Source organism: Loxodonta africana, chromosome 4 (assembly GCF_030014295.1).
Source record: "Loxodonta africana isolate mLoxAfr1 chromosome 4, mLoxAfr1.hap2, whole genome shotgun sequence".
NCBI lineage: Eukaryota > Metazoa > Chordata > Mammalia > Proboscidea > Elephantidae > Loxodonta > Loxodonta africana.
Genome location: NC_087345.1, coordinates 10,026,841 through 10,045,802, shown reverse-complemented (window position 1 = coordinate 10,045,802; position 18,962 = coordinate 10,026,841). Strand labels below are relative to the sequence as shown.

At 56.1% G+C, this 18,962-nt stretch overlaps 1 protein-coding gene across 6 annotated transcripts in view; it reads right to left on the bottom strand.

Annotated features, from left to right (window-relative positions):
- Window positions 1–18,962, bottom strand: part of PACSIN2 (protein kinase C and casein kinase substrate in neurons 2) — a 176,594-nt gene that overhangs the window by 3,696 nt on the left and 153,936 nt on the right. For 5 of the 6 annotated variants that reach the window (XM_064283413.1, XM_003419804.4, XM_010599290.3 and 2 more), the window contains exons 3-10: window positions 18,208–18,364; window positions 15,837–16,072; window positions 14,147–14,302; window positions 9,608–9,783; window positions 7,330–7,450; window positions 4,130–4,251; window positions 1,659–1,781; window positions 954–1,150 (exon numbers count right to left, since the gene is read on the bottom strand). In XM_064283413.1, coding sequence (XP_064139483.1) covers window positions 954–1,150; window positions 1,659–1,781; window positions 4,130–4,251; window positions 7,330–7,450; window positions 9,608–9,783; window positions 14,147–14,302; window positions 15,837–16,072; window positions 18,208–18,364 — 1,288 coding nt within the window. The remainder of the gene's footprint in view (window positions 1–953; window positions 1,151–1,658; window positions 1,782–4,129; window positions 4,252–7,329; window positions 7,451–9,607; window positions 9,784–14,146; window positions 14,303–15,836; window positions 16,073–18,207; window positions 18,365–18,962) is intronic. The other variant, XM_064283414.1, reaches the window with a different exon arrangement.

Below are 18,962 nucleotides of genomic sequence, written 5' to 3'. Positions count from 1 at the left end.
AGATGGGGGAAGAAAGATGCCATACACAGGAAGACCGCCCAGGAACAAGGAACAGGAGCTGAGAAGGGATGACTCCCGCCCCCACTCCAAGAGCCAACAGAGAGAGAGAGAGCCTGTCCCAGAGTCAGCGCCCTGAATTTGGACTTCTAGCCTCCTAACTGTAAGAAAATAAACTACTGTTCGTTAATACCCACTTGAGGTCTTTCTGTTATAGCAGCGTGAAGAAACTTAAGACAGTGTGTATAAAACATGTGTGTGTCTACAAAGCGGGAAACCAGCTGCCATCTCGTTGGTTCTGACTCACAGCAGCCCCCGTGTGGCGAGTGAAACCGCTCCACAGGGCTTTCAGCGGCTAATTCTTCAGAAGTGGTCAGGCCTTTCTTCTGAGGCGCCTCTGAGTAGACCTGCACCCCCAATTTTTTGGTTGGCAGCCGAGCACATTCATATGTCTGCAGCACCCAGGGACTCTGAATAAAATGCAGGCTGCGGGGAAAAGCCTTGGAAAGGTGCTCTCTGAGACGAGGCCTGCCTGGCCCAGTGGGGCTCACGTGGGGGGCTCAGCTCTGCCACTGCTGTGCCGCGGGCTTCTCCGCCAGCTGGGAGCCTCTGGAGAAACGCGTCCCTCCAGGACCCTGCAGAGGGGGCTGGCTAATTCCAGAGGGCGTCCGGGGGCCTGGGGAGGTCCTGGCAAACAGCCTCTCCAGCTGGGCCTCTTCAGAGTGACCGCCTGGTGCCCTACTGTCCCTGCCTCAGCTCAGGCGAGAGAAGGCGTCTCGGGGCCAAGGCCCCAGGGTGCCTCACTGTTTTCTAAGTTTTGGCATTCAGCATCTGCTATGTTTGAAATTTCGGAGGAAAAGGCCCACAAATGAAACTAGCAGAAAATCTAACAGACCTAAAAACCTCCCCCAGCAGGCTGGAAGCAACCGTCCAGGATGTGTTCAGGGCCCACCTACCAGCTTTGAAGCTCAGCTCATCATGCTCTTGCCCTTCGTAGTCGTAAAGGGCTCGGACCCGCACCTCCAACCCCGAGTTGGTGTCCTCGTCAAATGGGTTTGAGTCCCCATTGGCATCCATGGAGGAGAATGGGTTGTTAGACTCATCGTCTGACCAGTCCGTGGGGTAGGTCTGGATCTTCTCGTAGCTGCTCACACTGCAATAAAGCGGTTGGCACAGGAGCCTCAGCCAGGGGCTGGCCCCTAGTCCGGAACCTCAGCCCCCGGAGGGGTGGACGCGGCAGCCCGGTGCGAGAGCTGAGAACTCCTCCGAAGGAGTATAGCCCCTCTGCTGTCACGGCCAAGGCCAGGTTCTCTGAAGGGGCAAGCCAGGCCCCGGAGAGAACTCATGCCATGTCCACATTCATGAGCCACCCGGCACACGGGGGCGAGCTGGCAGAGATGCCACCCACATGGCGCCCGTCAGGTGCTGTCTTCTGTGATGGCGGTGCCAGGGCCTTGATGAGGGTTAAATGGAGGGCAGAGAAAAAGCAACTAAAGAGTGTTAGCGGGTGCCCCTCCCCGAGAGGATGGAGAAGCCAGAGACGGGCCAGGCGCGCGGTGCCCTCTTGCAGGGCCTCATGCATGCTTTCGTGCCGAGGGGCGAGCCCCTGAGAGCCCTGGACAGAGAGGGGGAGAGAGGAGGGGGAGCGTTCGTTCACCAACTTTTTGGCCTTAATGTCCTCCTTCTCACTGACGGTGCTCCCTGTGTCGTCCTCGTCCTCGAAGGGGTTGTAGCTGGACTGTGACTGCGCTGACTGCGCGGGGTTGCTCGGGACACTAAGGTTGCTAGTGGGGAGAGAGAGAGCTTTCAGGGGACCTGCTCTGCAGGGAGCCCTGGCTCCCACTGCAGGACCATGGTGCCGGCTCTGGAGGGCAGACCAGCCTGCCCTGGAGCGAGGAGGCTACATTGTTGGAACAGAAGAGTTACGTTACTAAAACACTTGGCAACACTCTTAAAGTGCCTGAGAGAGAAGATTTCCACTTTCCCTCCTTGCATCATCTGCTGGGGGTCTCTCCAGAACAGGAGCCCCAGGCCACAGCTGAGCGCAGATGATCTGAGCTCTCTAGACCCCACAGCTGAGAACTAGAGGGCTCAGCAGCCTGTTCCCCTGCCCCTCCTGGGGCTGGAGCTTCCAAAATCAGGACCAGGGTCTACTGAGCAGCCCTTTCTAGGAAAAAAGGAGGACTCCTTTTGTGCTCCAGAGAGAACACTCATCCGTTCAACTCTATCAACAACGGCCTACTATGCGCTGGGCCCTGGGCAGGGACCAGAGAGAAACCTGCTCGAGATCTGGCCAAGGGCGGACAGCCAAGGGGTGGATGGCCACTGCAGGTGCAGCTGCTGTAACAGATGCCAGCATAAGACGTAAAGGCAGAGACAGGCCCCAGAGAGCCCTGGACACCACTACGAGCTGATGGAGCTGACACCAAGTCACGGGGTGGGCCTCCCCAGGCTGCATGAAGTGAGCACTCACAGCACTGGAAGACAGCTCAGTCAGAGCGCCCACCGCCCCAGAGCCAGGAGAGGAGGCTTGGTGTCCCTGAAGTGCCAGCAAGCGCCTCATCTGCCTCAGGCCTTGCAAGGGGCACTGGACCCAAGCCTGCCTGTTGCCTGCACCCAGGCCGTGTGTTTGAGGCCACCAGGCCCTCCTCCCTCCTTGGTCCTTTTCTGAGAGGGAGTTGGTGCTGGGCAGCTGAACTCTTACAGCCCTGGCCTGTCAAGAGGCCCAGAGCCACCTCTGAGGTGGTGCCTTGCTCCCACCCCTCACTCCAGCCACAGAGGACGGGCCTGACCGCTAGGTGGCGCTTACTGTTCAAGTCACTTGACAGAGCCTGACTGCTCAGGCTGCCTGCTGAGTGATAGCCAGCCCCTGTCACCCAGGGAACCAGCCGGTTCTTCCCAGGAAGCCACAGTCATGTGGGGCATGACTACCAAGCACGGTCCATGAGGTCTCTGAGCCTGGGCCTGCCTGTGGGCAGACAGGGCTTCCAGGAAATGGTCTGCATGGTGGTGGCTGTGTGCTCTTAGTCTCGGACGCAAGAAATAGGCCTTGCCTAGTATGCTCTTTCCAGAAGGTTCTAAAGACCTCAGCCCCACCTCTTCTATCCACAACTCATTTTCAGCAATGAGGTTGGAAGTAACCAACACTCTCAGCAAGGAGGTAACCTGAAAAAGGGGACATTTGACAATCCTCTCATGTCCCCCTCAGACACCAGCACAGGAAGTTAAGTACAGGCCTTGCCAGGACACCCGAGCCCACACAGAGGGAACCACCACCAGTGTCCTGAGTACAGGCCTCGCCAGGACACCTGAGCTCGCACAGGGGTAACCACCGCCAGTATCCTGAGTACGGACCTCCCCAGGACACCCAAGCCCACACAGAGGGAACCACCGCCAGTATCCTGAGTACGGACCTCCCCAGGACACCCAAGCCCTCACAGGGAATCCACCACCACTGTTCAGAGTACAGACCTTCCCCGGACACCCGAACCCGTACAGGGGGAACCACCGCCAGTGTCCCGAGTACAGACCTCCCCAGGACACTTGAGCCCACACAGGGGGAACCACCGCCAGTGTCCCGAGTACAGACCTCCCCAGGACACTTGAGCCCACACAGGGGGAACCACCGCCAGTGTTCAGAGTACAGACTTCCCCAGAACCCCCAAACTGACACAGAGGGAACCACTGCCAGTGTCCTGAGTACAGGCCTCCCAGGACACCCGAGCCCACACAGGGGGTACCACTGCCAGTGTTCAGAGTACAGACTTCTCCAGAACCCCTGAACCTACACATGGGGAACCACCGCCAGTGTCTGGCACAGGGCAGCCACTACCACCACCCCTGGGGACACGTAATGACTAGCACCTGCCACCAGCTCTCCCCTCACTTGGGGCATGAAGCACATATGTTTGTGGGAAAGGTTCCCTCTGGATATTCAGCAGCTCCACATCCAGGCAGAAAGATGAGCCTCCTTGGAGACGGCCTTGGGAGCTTCTGGAAAGATGCCTATAGGGGTCCCTGCAAGGCCCCATGGAATTCTCCAAAGTATCTGACCTGGGAGTGTCCCAGGCCCAAGCAGGTAACCCAGGGGACTGGGCTGCCCACTAGGACCAGGGAAGCACTGGGGGCTCACCTGCTGTGCTTGTTCTGCAGAGACTGGTCACCTGTTTGGTTGATGCCCGTCAGGGTGACACCGTCGGCCGCCTTCTTCTTCTCTCTCCTGCTGAGCGTTCGATTCAGGTCTGCGGACCACTCCTGAGCAACAGTGCCAGGGAGAGAAATTGTGTTGGAACCCACATTGCTTTAGAACCCCAGACCAGCAAGCTAACAGTTTCCCCGCATGGTCAGTGACGCTCAGCCTCCCAGTCTACGGCACCTCTGCTGGCTCCCAGCAGACCTCAGACACCTGACATCCACCTGTGACCCAAACACCTGGAGGTGGCACGTTTACAGCTCTGGCCCAGCCTCCCGGGAGATGCAGCTTCGACCACCCAGGAACACGATGGACAATGACAGGGCAGGGCTAACACCCAGGGGTCCTGTGTCCCAGCCCCAGCCCTGCCCACCCTGGCCCTCAGCCTCTGGCTTCCTCAGGCCGGGGTGGGCCTGTGAGGTGGCAGGAGCAGTTGGGGTCCCTGGAGCCTTCCAAAGTGGACAGGAGCTGCCCGCTCAGGCGCCTGGTGGAGCAGGTGCCCGTGGCCTTAAGTGCTGCAGAACCCAGGACTGCACATAAAACCAGGGCTCAGAAGCTACTGCCCAACAAGAGGGCCGAAATAAAGCATCACAAGAGCTGGCTCTGAGCACCACGTCCCCATGGGGCAGGAGCCCCCCTGATGACTGTGGTGCCCTGGAGCTCTTCCTTTGTAACCTGACAGTGAGCTGTGACCTTCAAAGTGAAGGGAGTCTGCCTGTTCATCTCTACCATGGGTTACCATTTCCCAGCCTGTGAGCAGCCTTTTATCAACTCCCTTGGAAAATGGAGGGAATCGGGGCAAGGAGGAAGGGAGACAATGACTAGGCCCTCCAGCAAAGTGTATGTGTGTGTATTTTTTGCTAAGTGCATTCTCCTTCCCTCCCATTTCCACCCACTACTGAACAACATTAATAAAACCTGGCGCGGCTGAGCCCACAGCTCTGCTCGTGTGTGGTTACAGCACTCCAAGGTTAAGTGCCACCTTAGCTACGTCAAGCAAACGTCCAACCTGTCGATTTGTCAGATAAGCAAACCGAGGCCCAGGAAGAAAAGGTGACTTGTCCACCCAGAGGTGGTGGCAGACCTGGGCTCCTGACTCCAAATCCAGTCATCTGTTTGTATTCTCTTGGCTGACAGAAGTTGGCTGAGAACGATATCAGAGCCTCATAGTTCCCTATGATGACCTTTTTTTGAGTAAAAACGTGCCCTGATGGGGGGCTCCCAGGGCCTGACAGGATCCACATCAGATGGATCCTGAGGGAAGGGCAGCTGTTAACAACCCCAAGAACAGAAGAAGCACCGGCTACTAGTCTCTAACCCACACACATCCCCAAAACTAGGCTGTGAAGCACCACACACACACACGCCCCCACACCACATAAGCTTGGGAATTTAATGAGTTAGCCATAAAGTAGAAACTTACTTCATCCTTGTGGCATGGAAAAGAAAAACAATGTCGTTAAAGGAAGTCACGCATGACCCCGTAAGAGCCGCGAGCACCTGGGCTCTGCCGGCCCCACCCTAGTGAGCTGTCAAGGCCTTCCTGCCAGTCCTCTGTTCTCCGCAATGACGGGCAGCTCTAAGGGGACCCTCTGGGGGAATGTGCAGGGCAGAACTTTGCGGGTGACTTCCTGGGCTGCCACTGCCCAGAGTGGTAAGTGCCCTGTGCAGGGTTAAATCCTGCTGTGTGCACAGGAGGCGACACAAACCCTTGTCCCCACCCATTGATATGCCATCACCGCAGGGGTGGGAGGTTCTGCTGTGCTTGTTCCCCAAGGTCCACTCCTACTTGGGGAGGCCCTGCCCCTGCTTTCTCCCCATCCTCTATGGAAGCAGGAACAGCCTGCTCTGTGGCCTCCTGCTAGCAACAGGGGCTGACACAGGAGTGCTCGGCTACAGGGACCCTTGGTGTCACTTGGAGAAGCACAGAGGGGGAGGACTGACAGACCTGCAGGCTAGGAAGGGACCAAGGAGGGTTCCGTGTGGTGGGCCTAACAACAGCTGCTACTTCTGGGCCAGGCTCTGGGCTGATAACCTGGTGAGGACCAGGTCACTGAGCTCCCAGCAACCTGGGGGAACAGGTGCTACCGTCATCCTCATTTCACACACGGTAAAACTGAGGCACAAAAAGGGCAAATGTGACTCCTGACTCCAAACCCAGGTCATCTATTTGTCTAAGTGATTATTCTCTTGCCTGACATCAGCTGGCTGAGAACGAAACCGGGGCCTTGCACCTCACCGCACAGCTGCTAAGTGGTGCAGGTAGCCCAGGCTCTGACCCCACCCAGTCGGGTGAAGCCCCACGGCCCAGTCCACAGAGCCCTCCCCACCCTGGCCTGACGCAGTCGACACCCAGGCACTCCAGCCCCTGCCACTGAAGAGGCCTCCTTCAGACACCAGGGATGGCAGGACTTGGGGCCACTGCCTTCTGCCCCACCATCAGGGCTCCAGGTGGGGCCTGGTGACTCTTCCAGCCCCGTGATCCCCAGGCCCTTGCATTCTGTCATGCAAAGATGTTGGCAGATTCAGACCCATGAAAATGGGAAAAAGAGAAAAGTGATCGTATTTTACCGAAAATAACGTGCCTGCCCATATAACACATGGCATAGCTTGCTTACGGAAATAGTCAGGGGTGCTGCACGGTCGACAAAAAACTTACAACACACTTGTTATTTGTGTAAAAATACGGTAACCCTGAACACACCCATTGAATTTACTGTCTGAAGCAAAGAAAAGCTCTGTGTGAAGGCTAAGAAGAGCCGCCCTCTTCTTAGCCTTCAAACAAGGAGCGGCCGGGTTGGTGTACACTGTAGCCTCTCCCTTCCTGGCCACCCCTCAGGCCACCATCTTGCAGGGTGGGGCCTCGAACCAGGGGGGAGTGCCACCCGTCAGCAAGTTACAGCCAGACGTCCTCAGCTACATCCTTCCTGGAATCCAGAGGCCTGGCAGCAATGCCTGTAGTCCCCTGGGACTCTAAACACAACTTGGTTTGTACGGCAGCTATACATAAAGGCCGCCTAGTGAACAGGGCAACCAACAACTCAGAGTCCAGGACATTCAGAACGACTGTCTAACTGAAGCTCTGCAGGCCCCGCCCCTGCCGTGCCAATGAGCGTCACGGGTGCCGTGGCTCCTCTTACCTCAAACTGTGGCCAGTTCATGGACATGCCGGGCCCGTGGTTGGCTCTGAACCACCTCAGGTCCTCCACCGCGTCTGCAGCTTTGATTTTCTGTTCCAGGTCTTGGTAAATATTTTTGTAGCTAAATCACAGAGAGAGGCGTGACTGGTTTGGGAGGCAGGGAGCAGACATCACTCATCCCAGCCCAGGGCCAGGCCACCAGCAGGCACCAGGACCTGCAGCCACCCTGAGGTCAACCCCACAAATGCAGACCAGGAAGGCCCTCCCTACTCGGTGGACAGTCAGCTGGCCGTGACGTGCACAGAGTTGGGCAAGTCGACCACCAGGGCATGGGGAGCCACAGCTTCTGACAAGCTCACTTTGAATTAAGCCAGGTGGCAACAAACAAGCTTTGCTCTGTGTCAGGGAATATAAACAGCACCGGCAGATGAGACCAGAACTGGATGCTACCCGGCCACCACTACTGAATGTTTTCATCAAAGATTCCATAGAAGAATCTTTGACCAAAAGGGAGAAAACACAGAACGGAATTTTGAATTCTCATGGAAATCCAGACTTTCTGGAGCCGTGGAGGCTGGAGGAACCCCTGAAACTACTGCCCTGAGATAATCTTTAAAACTTAAGCCAAAAATATCTCCTGAAGTCTTCTTAAAACCAAACAACAGTTTAGCTTAACTAGTACAAGAATGTCTGCCTTGAGCACGGTGCTCTTTTAAGAACTATCTATATAGGATCAAACCGACAAGAGCAACTCCAAAGATTTGACAGGAAGCTTGGGGACAGTGAGTTTATGTTAATGGGGGAGGGACAACTTAGAAAAGGAGGGTGAGAATGGCTGCACAACTCGAAGAATGGGATCCGTGTCACTGAATCGTATATGTAGAAACTGTTGAATTGTTGCATGTTCTGCTGTGTATATTTTCAACGACAAAAAGGAAATTATTAAAAAAAAAAAAAAAAAGGGAGGGGGATCAGCAGGTGGGCCACATGGGGCACCAATCCATGTGGAAATGAAAGGTTAATCAAGTCCAGAAGTGAGGAGAATAAAATTAGAGTATCAGAAAGGATCTAAGCACCCCCTACCACCGTCAGAGAAGCCAGAGGTTTACGCCCAGACAGGCCAACGCAGGTAGCTAAGGCCACCCAGCGGTGTGGTGGCCACAGAGCCCACCACCCCTGGGGTGGAGGACAGCCCCTACTCAGCAGCTCCAACCAGCTCTCGGTCCAGGGGGCTCACTGTGCAGGACAGGAGCGCGTGTCACTGCTGGAGCAGGCATTATCACTTATGATCTGTGTCCTAGGGGGTCATTTACCCCTCCTGGGCCTTAGTTTCCCCTCCGTTGAGCAGGCACAGTGCAACTACTTCCCAGGGAGGCTTGGAGGACCAGGTGAGACCAGGAGCATGCAGTCTGGCCTGCAGACCCAGGACGGCCATGCACAGAGGAGCGCCACACAAGGTCCTGCCCCTTCCAGCTGTGTTGTAACCTCAGGCAACCCCTTAGCCTCACCCAGCCTCAGTTTCCTCATCAGTAAAGTGGGATGTAATGCACCGACTTTACAAGACTGTCATAAAGACGAACTAAATGGCGGCAGAGAGAGTAGGCGTGCCGTGATTGCTGCTTTTGATGTTGTTTATACAGGAGACAAAGGGGATGTGGTTTCCCATTAAGGACGAGCTTGGCCTGTGATTCATTTCTACACGGCTCTGCCCTGGGACGACAGAAGTCTGCATTCCTGGTTAACGTGGACCTCTGCCCTGGTGAAAGCATCGTCCGGACCAAAGATGAGGAAAGTGAGGGAGAACTACCACAGCCTCCAAGTAATGGTCTGTGCTGCCGCCGAGGGCCTGGACCAGAGGAGCCGGGAGCCAAGCAGCAGCAAGCGTTCTCGGTGACCAGGGCTCCACAAAGGGCCTGAAGGTAAGGCCAGGAATCAGGTGGACCCTGCCATGCCCTGACTGCAGCTGATCCCAGCATCTGGCCTAGACCTGGACAGGGAGTTGGCCAGAGCATACCCTGTCTTGTCTCCTGACAAGAGGATGTCCTGCTTAGGCCAGCACTCAGGCCACAGCCAGACCTCTGACAGGCAGCAGGCCAGTGGCAAGGCCAACTAGGCAGCTGCAGGGTAGGCCCGCAGCAGGGCTGGAAGAGCAGAAGCACTTAATAACGGTGGGAAAAACGCTGCCTTTGAAGCCTGCCAGAGCAGCCACGGAGCTCATGATAAAGCCCATGGCCATTGGCTTCATTGTGGCACGTTTTCTAGCTGAAAGGGAACGTACCTGGCCACAGCGGACAGGTCTAGGTGCTTCTGAACCTCCAGCAGAACCTCCCGGAAGAAGCGCAGGCGTTTCTCCTCAAACTGCTGACACTGTTCAAACACCTGCTCCATGTTCTCCATGTACTGCGGGGTGCCCTGGTCCAGCTCCTTCAGGGACTTCTCATACTTCTCTTTGGTCTACAAGAAAACGCAGGTACCGCAGATGAAGGTTAATTTCATTGCAGCCCCCAGCTCACCACCAGCGACTCCAGGTTACATAGGATGCATGCAGGGTCTTCGGATAGGTGTGGCAGGGCCAAGGAGCCGGTGGGGGGACCAGCTGCCTGGAGGAGGGGTCCTGTGGGCCTTGGAGGAGGAGTCAGACTACAGCAGTGGGAGTTACAAGGGGGCAGAAGTGAAAGCGGGGAGACCAGACATTGCAGAGCCCTTAGCCCAGATGGAACATGAGGTATCTTAGGGGAAGGAGGAAGAGTAGGCCAGAAAGGAAGGCCTGGCTTGGACTTGGAAAGGGGAGTCCCTGGAGTAGCCAGGCAGTCTGCTCCCAGGCCAGGAGGCAGACACAGGCAAGTTCAAAGCCAACGCTGGTGCTACGAGCTAAGTTCCAGGGGCTAGGCAGGTCCCCAGGAGGATGCAGGGCTGGGATCTGCTCTCTGATGATAGGCTCTTGCTTATATGGAATTAGTTTTAACTAAAGAGAGTTACCACTACCTGCTCATTCACACCTGGGTACAAAATGAATCCAGCTAAACTGAGCCTTCATCTGGAGGGAGGTCACCACAGCGAGGTTGTTGGGTCTTTAAGGTGACGGCCTGGCAGACTGGTTCAGAGTGGGAGTCTCTGTTAGCCAATGCTTCTCTATCATCAATGATCAGAGAAGACAGGTGGCAAGCCCAGGCCGAGTGCACAGCCCCAGCGTCATGGAGGCAAACTGAGTCCTCACAGGTTTGTAAGAGTGAGGCAACCAAACCTGGGCTTTAGAAAAGGCCTGAGCTCAAGGGAAGATGAAGGTTGCCATCAGAAGGGGTAAACCACCCCGCCCTGCCTCTGCCCCCCTGGGTAGCATGAGGAGTGGGGGCCAGAGCAGAGGCTGGGCAATGGGTGCCATCTGGGGTAGGGCTGGGGGTACAGCAACACCGTTCAAACAACAGCAACCTGGGCCAGCAGAGAGCATCGAAACCTGCCAAGGTGGCACACAGGCCTCCCGAGCAGACCCCAATGGGCACGCTGGCTGCTCCCCTGCACGCTGGACAGCCCTGGCCTATTGCCTTGAGGCTGGGGCAAGGAGGGTGGAGGCTGGCTCAGGGTCTGCCCCCACTCCACACCTGGAGCCCCCTGTGCGTTCACGCCTTGCGCATCCTCATTCACTTGGACACTGGGACCTCCTGGGCATGAAATGTGTAACAGCTGGCCCTGAGCTCGGAGTGGGCCCTTTACTGCTTCCCTCCTGCTGAGCGCTTTTGGCCTTGAATCCAATTCTATCTGACATGGATACCGCTCCCCTGGCTTTCCCTGCCGGCGCTGACTCCCTAGTCTGTTTACCTTTCCTTGTAGCCTTTCCAGGTCACTCTGTCTCAGATGTGTCTGTAACAATTTACAGGACATACGTCCAGTCTTATTTTATATCATGCCCTTGATTTTCCATGTGTTCGTTACAGCTTCTTTTTCTATATAGTTTACACGTATTATTTTTCTCCCATCTTTACACTTAGAGGTTAATTTTGTAAGTTACAAAACATACTTAAGCCTGTATTTCTTCACTCACATCTCCAGATAGTATCCAGTGACTCTCTAAACCACTTAAAACAAATGGCAAAATTAGTACATTTTACATTTCCACCCACACCACCTTCCTCCCCACATCTGAGTTCTGTTATATTATTGTACTTTTTAAATTTACACCTTTTAAATTAACACACTGAGCCTCTACTTCTGAGACTCACAGGCAGCAATCCCTCCAGCGAAGCGTGAGGTCGCACTTGCTGGTGCGACACTACAAGCCCGGGTCAGAGCGACGCCTGGACGCGCCGAGGTGTTGAGGAGCTGCCCAGGAAGTGCTGAGCAGCTGGGCACGGTGAGCCATGAGGAACCCGGCCGGACTCCGCATCACCCTGCTCCTCAAGTGCCCTTGGTCTGTTTTGACCACGTCTGCCTCCATCAGCATCTGACTTACTCATCAGGTGACAAAACCGAACCAGCCACCTGAGGTCACTTGTGGAGGGACAAGCACAGTAAGGAGCTGTGACCCAGCAGCCCAGGATCCCAGGGGTGCCCTGGACTGTTTTCAGGCCCTCACTCTGTCTCCTGTACACCCCTCAGTTTCCAGCCTAGAGGACTCACTCCTACCTTTGCTCATGAAGTGCCCCCACCCAATCTGGACCTCGTAAACACCTCCTCACCGCCCCACACACAGCCAGGCCCCCGAAACTCATCTCGAATGCATTTACACCACTGATGCCATCCTCAGGGAAAGCCTCCAGGACACCTCACTGAGGAGCAGGACCAGCCGTCTACCTTCCAGGCCTCTCCAGACTCCAAAGAGCATGCGCTCTGAAGTCTGGCAGACATGAGTTCAAGCCCCGGCCCCTACACCTGTAAACTGCAAATCACACTCGGCATCTGCCCTGCCTCTTGGCTGGAGCAAGGCCCAAACAGATGGACTCAGGGGAAGGGGCAGCCCCTTCAGAGCTCAGCACTCGTGGGCACCAAGACTGCCACCACGCTCCTTCCTAGGCGGTGTCTGATCTTGTGCCCTGCTCTTTGAGAACAACCATTTTGTGGCATCTCTGCTCTGGGTGGTTGTAAAGCGTGACCCCCTCCCTCCCCCCCTGTATGGAGATGCTTCTTCTTTCCTCCAGGCACCTGAGTCCTTGGGATCCTGGCAAAGGCCGCCCAGCCTGATGATTCTCGAGCCCAGGTTCTCCCACTCAGTAGCAGCACCAGCACAGTCCCAGGCTCCTGGCCCCACAGGGGAGGCACCCGTGCTGCTCCAAAACCCCCAATTCCTGGCCCAGGCCCCAAAGATGGTGGGTAGTGGGCCTGCTCTCAGGGATGCCGACATGTGCCCCGAGTGAAGACTTCTGCTATAGATGACCCCCACCATGCTGATGGCAGCAAGGGCAGTGAGAAGGGGCCAGGCTTTGGGCTCACATCTCCCAGCTCTGACATAACTGGGTGACTCATGGTGGAAACTCTCTGACCTTAGTTTCCTCATTCACAAAACAGAGGTGACATCCCCTAACTCACAAAGGCACAGCAAAGCTCACCTGAGCCTGAAAAGGCTGGCGGGAGCAACAACTCAGGGCCCCTGCTCCCCCTTGGCTGCATGCCCAGGCCCCAGAGTGCAGCTCTCTCTAGCACTTCATTCCATCCTTCTCCAAAGACAGGTCGAGAATCTCTTCCCCTGAGGACACCAGAGCAGGGCAGGCCCCAAGTACCGGTACCCTCCCCCTAGCCTCCTACAACAGAGCAACGAAGGGAGGGGGCCGAGCTGGGACCTTACTTCCTTTCAAATGACAAGGCACCTAGGACTAGTTTTTAAATCCCATGACAATGAAACCTTCTAGGCAGAATGCCAACCTACCTCTGCGAGCACTTGACAGTTGACAAAGAGCTTCTATAGAATCACCTCATTTGATCTTCTTAGTAACCCTCTGAGGTGCAGAACTGCCCCTCCATGGAGAAGACGGAGGGCACCAGAAGGCCACTCCGCCTGGTCACTGTCCCTTCCTGGCTGAAGCCGCCATCCACCACCCTGAGATCCCATAGCCTCTGCCCACAGTGGCCTGTCACTGCCCAGGCGGCAGGACAGCTGTACCACCCGCCCCGCCCAGCCCTCGCCTTCCCTCAGGTCACGTGCACCGGGCTTCCCAGCCACACTCACCTGGCTTCAACGATCCCTCTATCTTCGCCTGTGCACTTGGAGCACCTGGGCTGCCACAACAGCTTCCAGAAGGCCTGCTGCCCCTCTGCCCCCAGCCTCCCGCTGCTCACCGCCAGAGCAATCCTTCTCAACCGGCTACCCTTCACCCTGTCCTGCCCTACCCTCACAGGGCTTCAGAGCCCCCCTGTGGTGGCCCCTGCCAGCAGCACCCCAAGCTCCTTACTCACCTAGCATTCAAGGCCATTGACGATCAGGTCGTCACAACCAGCCGCGCCAGGTGATGCATCACTTCCCTGCCGCTGACTGTGACATTCCTACCTCCGTGCCCCTGCACAAGCTACACCTTCCTGCTTCTCCGCCTGCATCCGTCCCTGTCAGCCCTCACTGGGAAGCTGCCCTACCACCTCCTCCCCCCAGCACAGGAATCATCACCTCCCCTGTGTCCCCAGCACCTGGTTCCTGTACCTAGTCGTGAGGTAGGCACTATGGGCTGTGGTGGTAAAAGGTGTTTCCTGGGCGACCTTCCTGATATTTATCCAGCAATCCACCCACACAACCTAGCATTTGTAAGATGCTGACTACATGCCAGATACACGAACAAATGAAGCACGTGCACTCAACATATAAAAACACATGCTTCCTACAACACGCACAACTTACCCTGAGAACATCTTGCTTGCATCTCTCTACTTTGTCTTGCAATTTCTTAAGCTGCTCGGGGTTGAGGGACGGGTCGGCTTTGCTGTTGCTCTCCCGCGATATGGCCAGCTTCTCCTCTTTGCAGGCGGCGTGGTAGGCTTTCTTTGCTGCATCCACCTAGGAGGAGAACGAGGTCCTGAACGTCACATCTCTGAAGGTTCAAAGTCTTCTCTAGATGTTACCCAGGCTGTAGGACGTGCCTGTGTTATCAAGACAGAGGGGAAAGCAGCCAGGGTAACAGGCGTTTGTTCCACAGGTGCTGACCGCAGCCTGCTTTGGGCCACACGCTGTGCCAGGCACCAGGGGTGCAACGTAGGACAAGACGCTGGGCCTCACGAGCCTTACACCCCAGACAGAGAGACAAATACCACAAGTGAGTCAACAATAAAAACAACTGAAGAGGCAGTAAATGGCAAGGAGGAAAAAAAGCAGGGCAGAGAGAGGACGCACCAGGGTGGGTGGGTCAGAGACTGCCACGGAAGAGCTGGACAAAGCCTCAGTAAGGAGACGAGGAGTCAGATTGGAAGGACGTGCAGGAGCAAAACGTGGGCATTGGAGGAGAGCATTCCGGGCAGTTGGACCAACACATACAAAGACGGTCCTAAAGGCAACAACACCTACAGGAGATATTCTGGGAAGGCGTGAGCACTGGGCACATGTTCTGTTTTTTTAAATGGCCGTTATGTGTACACACACGTGTGTATATATTTATTTAATAAAAGCTTCCTTACACGAGCCAAGGTCACAGATTTCATTCTAGAGAGGAAAGGTGAGTTTGTAGCACTGGCCTGTGAGGGGGAGATAGTTCCCCCTCAGAATGGGAAGCACGTTCCCCAGCCACACGTCTGGGGGACCAGAGGCAGCAGGAAAGGGAACGGAGATGAGGCAAAGCCAAGAAATGAGAAAAGAAGGGACATGTGGTGTTACAACCTGGATACGGAAGTCTGCTCTGGGTGATTCTGTGAAGGAGGAAGGCAGCGCAGAGAGAGACAGCCGGGTGCGGGGCGGGGCTGGAAGGAACTGGGCGCTTCCCCTGAGGAGAGGGGTCAGACCAGGCTTCCGGGCCTGTGGACACCACCTGGGTTGGGTGTATGATGACCTCCAGCTAATGAAGGCTGGACAAAGCTCAATGGTTTTGATTGCTACTTTTAGAAAAAATGAATCAGTATCATTTGCAAATTTAAGAGAAAAAACTATGCAAGAGAAAGAAAAATTTTACATGAACCTGTCTAGCGCAATGGGATATTTAAATCTCTCTAGGAGACAATTCTCCACGACTGGGGTGGGGCATTTCTCCACGGCTGGGGTGGGGGGTGTTGTTTGTGGTTAAGAGCTTGGGAGTTGAGCTCTGCCAATGAATGGTGTGTGGCTCTGAGCCTCAGTGTCTGCGTCTGTGAAGTGGGCAGTGCTAAGGATTTCATGTAGAGTGACCATGAAGCACTCAGAGTTGGGGTAAAGGTTGGCCACCGTGGACTCCCGGCTGAGAGGGCCCTTCTCTGGCAGCTGTAGCATCTTCTGCCTAGAACAGCTGGCAGGATTCCTGGGAGTGTGGGTAGGGGAGCATGGTGGGTAGGGGGCAGCAAGGTGGCCAGTGTGTAGGAGAGGGGCCGCCGTGCAGGCAGGCAGGGAGCCGCTCGCAAGAGGGAGGTACCTCTTTCAGCTTCTTGGCCCAGGGCTTCTGTGCCTTCCGGAAGCCGTCCTCGGCTTCCTTGGTCTCCTTGAAGCCTCCCATCATCTGCTTGTGGAAGGACTCCTTCTGCCAATTCTTGATCTTCTCGACGTCCTCGTTCATCAACGAGGCTCTCACTTCCAGGTGCAGCTCGCTTACTCTCTCGGCCTCAGCCATGACGGCTATCCAGGCCTTCTCCACTGTCCCGTACTGCGGCCCTGACGGAGGAGAGAAGCTGGGGGTTACTCAGCACCGGGCGGCCCTGAGGTGGAGACCCCCGCCGGGAACCTCCCTCGGCTGTTAGGATGGGATCTCAGGCCAGCAGCCTGGCTGCCTTTTGGTTGTCTCAGGTGTTTCTCTCAGTGGCTCTGTTGTGTTTTCAGTTCCCTGGGATGAGGAAAAACTATGGAACTGAAGCTGAATCTGCCCTGTTGTTCTTTTATAGGGAAAGTGGGGGAATTACATGCATTTCCTTTTTTCAAAGTCACCGAGCTCTTCAAAAACTCCAATTTCTTCATTTTGGAAGTTTTAGTCTGCCTTAGGCTGGCCCGAGAAGCAGGCTGCCCCACATGCCCACTCCCATACCCTTCCTTCAGTGGCCGCCTCCCATCCGCACTATCAGTCCCCGTGCCTGCCAGCCCCAGGGCTGGCCCCCTCCCTCCACACACATCCCCCCGAGGGCCAGGGCCACTTTAATCCCTTCCGTGACCCCGCCAGCTGAGAGCCTGGCTCAGGCAGAATGGATGTGCTGCCTTGAGGAGAGGAAGGAGAGGAGGCGGCAGGAACCTAAACCTCTGTATAGTGGCGGTGGTGGGGGGAGCCTGAGTCCCTTCGCCCCTCCTTACTGCTCTCAGGCAGGAACCCCTTAGTCCAGCCTGTCTCTTTTGTTAAGCGGGTAGGGTGGGGTGAGCGTGTTATGACAGAAGCCCCTGGCCTGTCCTCGACGGGCTCCTGGGGACACAGAGGAGGGGCACGTGGCTCTAGGTTCGGGGGCAGCAGAAGTACAACCACAGAAGCTTGACCCTCAGATCCCTGTGTCAACAAGGTGAGCATGGCCCTGCCCTGCCCAGGTCTGCAGAGCCATGCGGCTCCACGGGTGACGCCCAGAGTGCTCTAGGGTCTCGAGTCCTGAGCAGAAAAGGGGTGGCGTTGAGAGGTGGATCCTGAGAGGGGGACTCGAGCCAGCTGGAAATACACTAGGAACAGCCCCTTTACTGAATGGGGCTGACCCATCTCCCCACCCTCCTCATCCACGGGTGCCTGCTCCACTCCCTGGGCACCTGCTCGGGACAAAGCACTGTGCTAGGCCCTGTGTGCATCAGCTGCAGACGGCCTGTCTTAGTCACCTAGTACTGCTATCACAGAAATACCACATCTGCAGACAGTTCCACGGCCGGCTGCTCCACCCCAGCACCAAGGGCAAAGACAGACATCTGGTTTCGACTCTCTCCCAGGCCCCTGGCCCAGGGCCTGGCTTCCCCTTTGGCGTTCCTAGGACAACCAGTCATTGTGGAGGAGCCTGCCCCAAAACACACCCCGAGAAACCCCCGCTGATCTGCTTCTGCCCTCAGAAATCCCGTCACCCATCAGGTGCCCTTTACTGCTGGGCAGCGTGGTCCACATTCACTGGCAGCACTCTGTGGCTAAGCTTCAGAATCTTCTGGGCTTCATGGCAAGGAGGGAAGGGGACAAAACCTCCACCACACAACAGCTGTGGTTCTTCCCTTTAAAATTCAAAACAGAAACCCTGCCAGATCTCACCTCCTAGTCTTACCTGATTTGCTGCTTGGCCAAGTCTAAAAATAAACAGCACTTGAGTCCCTGGTGGCGTAGTGGTTAAGTGCTGTGGCTGCTAACCAAAGGGTCAGCAGTTCGAATCCACCAGGCGCTCCTTGGAAACTCTATGGGGCAGTTGTACTCTATCCTATAGGGTTGCTATGAGTCGGAATCGACTCAACGGCACTGGGTATGGGTTTGGGCGTCAGAAGCCAAGGTGCTGAGTTTATTTGATAGGAACTTACTCAAGTGTTTGGCCCTTAAGGAGCTGTCCTGAGTTAAAATGGCAAGCGTAGGCGTGTCCTCAGGGCAACGAGGACTGAACAGGGGACGTGGGTGCTGTCTGCAGAGAGCATCCCTATGTCCCCCAGGAAAGGGCAGCGGGGGGTGGTGCTCACACAGCCTGGGTCTGCGGGCTCACGCACTCTGCTGCTCCAGGAGAAACCACAGTCCCTTCCGGATCTGTGAGACCACCCTTGCCCTGTGTGTATGAGAGGAAACTGGCCCAGAGAGGGTCAGCAATTCACCCAGAGTCCCCAGCTAGCAGGTAAGCACCAGTCAGCGGGCAGCTCCCTACCCTTGTCCACGAGCTGCCTCCAGCGCCGGGCCCACTCAGTGAGCTGCTGGGCGTAGGCCTTCTCAATGCGTGCCCGCTCATGCAGGCAGTTCATGAGGTCACTGCATAGCCGGTGGCCATCGTCAATCCGCTTCACCGTCCGCTTGTAGTTCCCGACCTGGGACACAGAACACGATGTGAGTGTGGGGCTCACAGCCCACTGCCTGCCCCTCGCTGCCACCCAGATGGCCTCCATGCCAGCCAGGCTGCGGTCACGATCGCCCCGAGGGTCGTGTTCTGACTTCCCTCTTCCCTTGTTTGAGAGGCGCCCTGCTTATCAGACAACAAGCCCGCCTGGTTTATTAGCCAATCGGAGATCCTCAGTGCTCCCAGCCGTGAGGGCTGTGTGCTGGGCCACAAGTCTGAAGGCCAGGGAGGGGACAACCTGCCAGCTCTGCCCTCCAGGAGCCTGCAGGCCAGGGAGAGGACAACCTGTCAGCCCTGCCCTCCAGGAGCCTGTAGGCCAGGGAGGGGACAACCTGCCAGCTCTGCCCTTTAGGAGCCTGCAGGCCAGGGAGGGGACAGGCCAGCATGGGGAAGGCTAGGAGGGAGGGAACTGCGGGCTGAGCAAGGCCCAAAGGGACTGCTTTCCAGAGCAGATGACGCCTAAGAATAAGGTTTTTTTTTTAACAGAAAAATAATTATTTTAGTAACATGATCTTATGACTAACACCACAGGCTCTCTTGGCTCACGGCATTTTGGTCATTATCAGTAC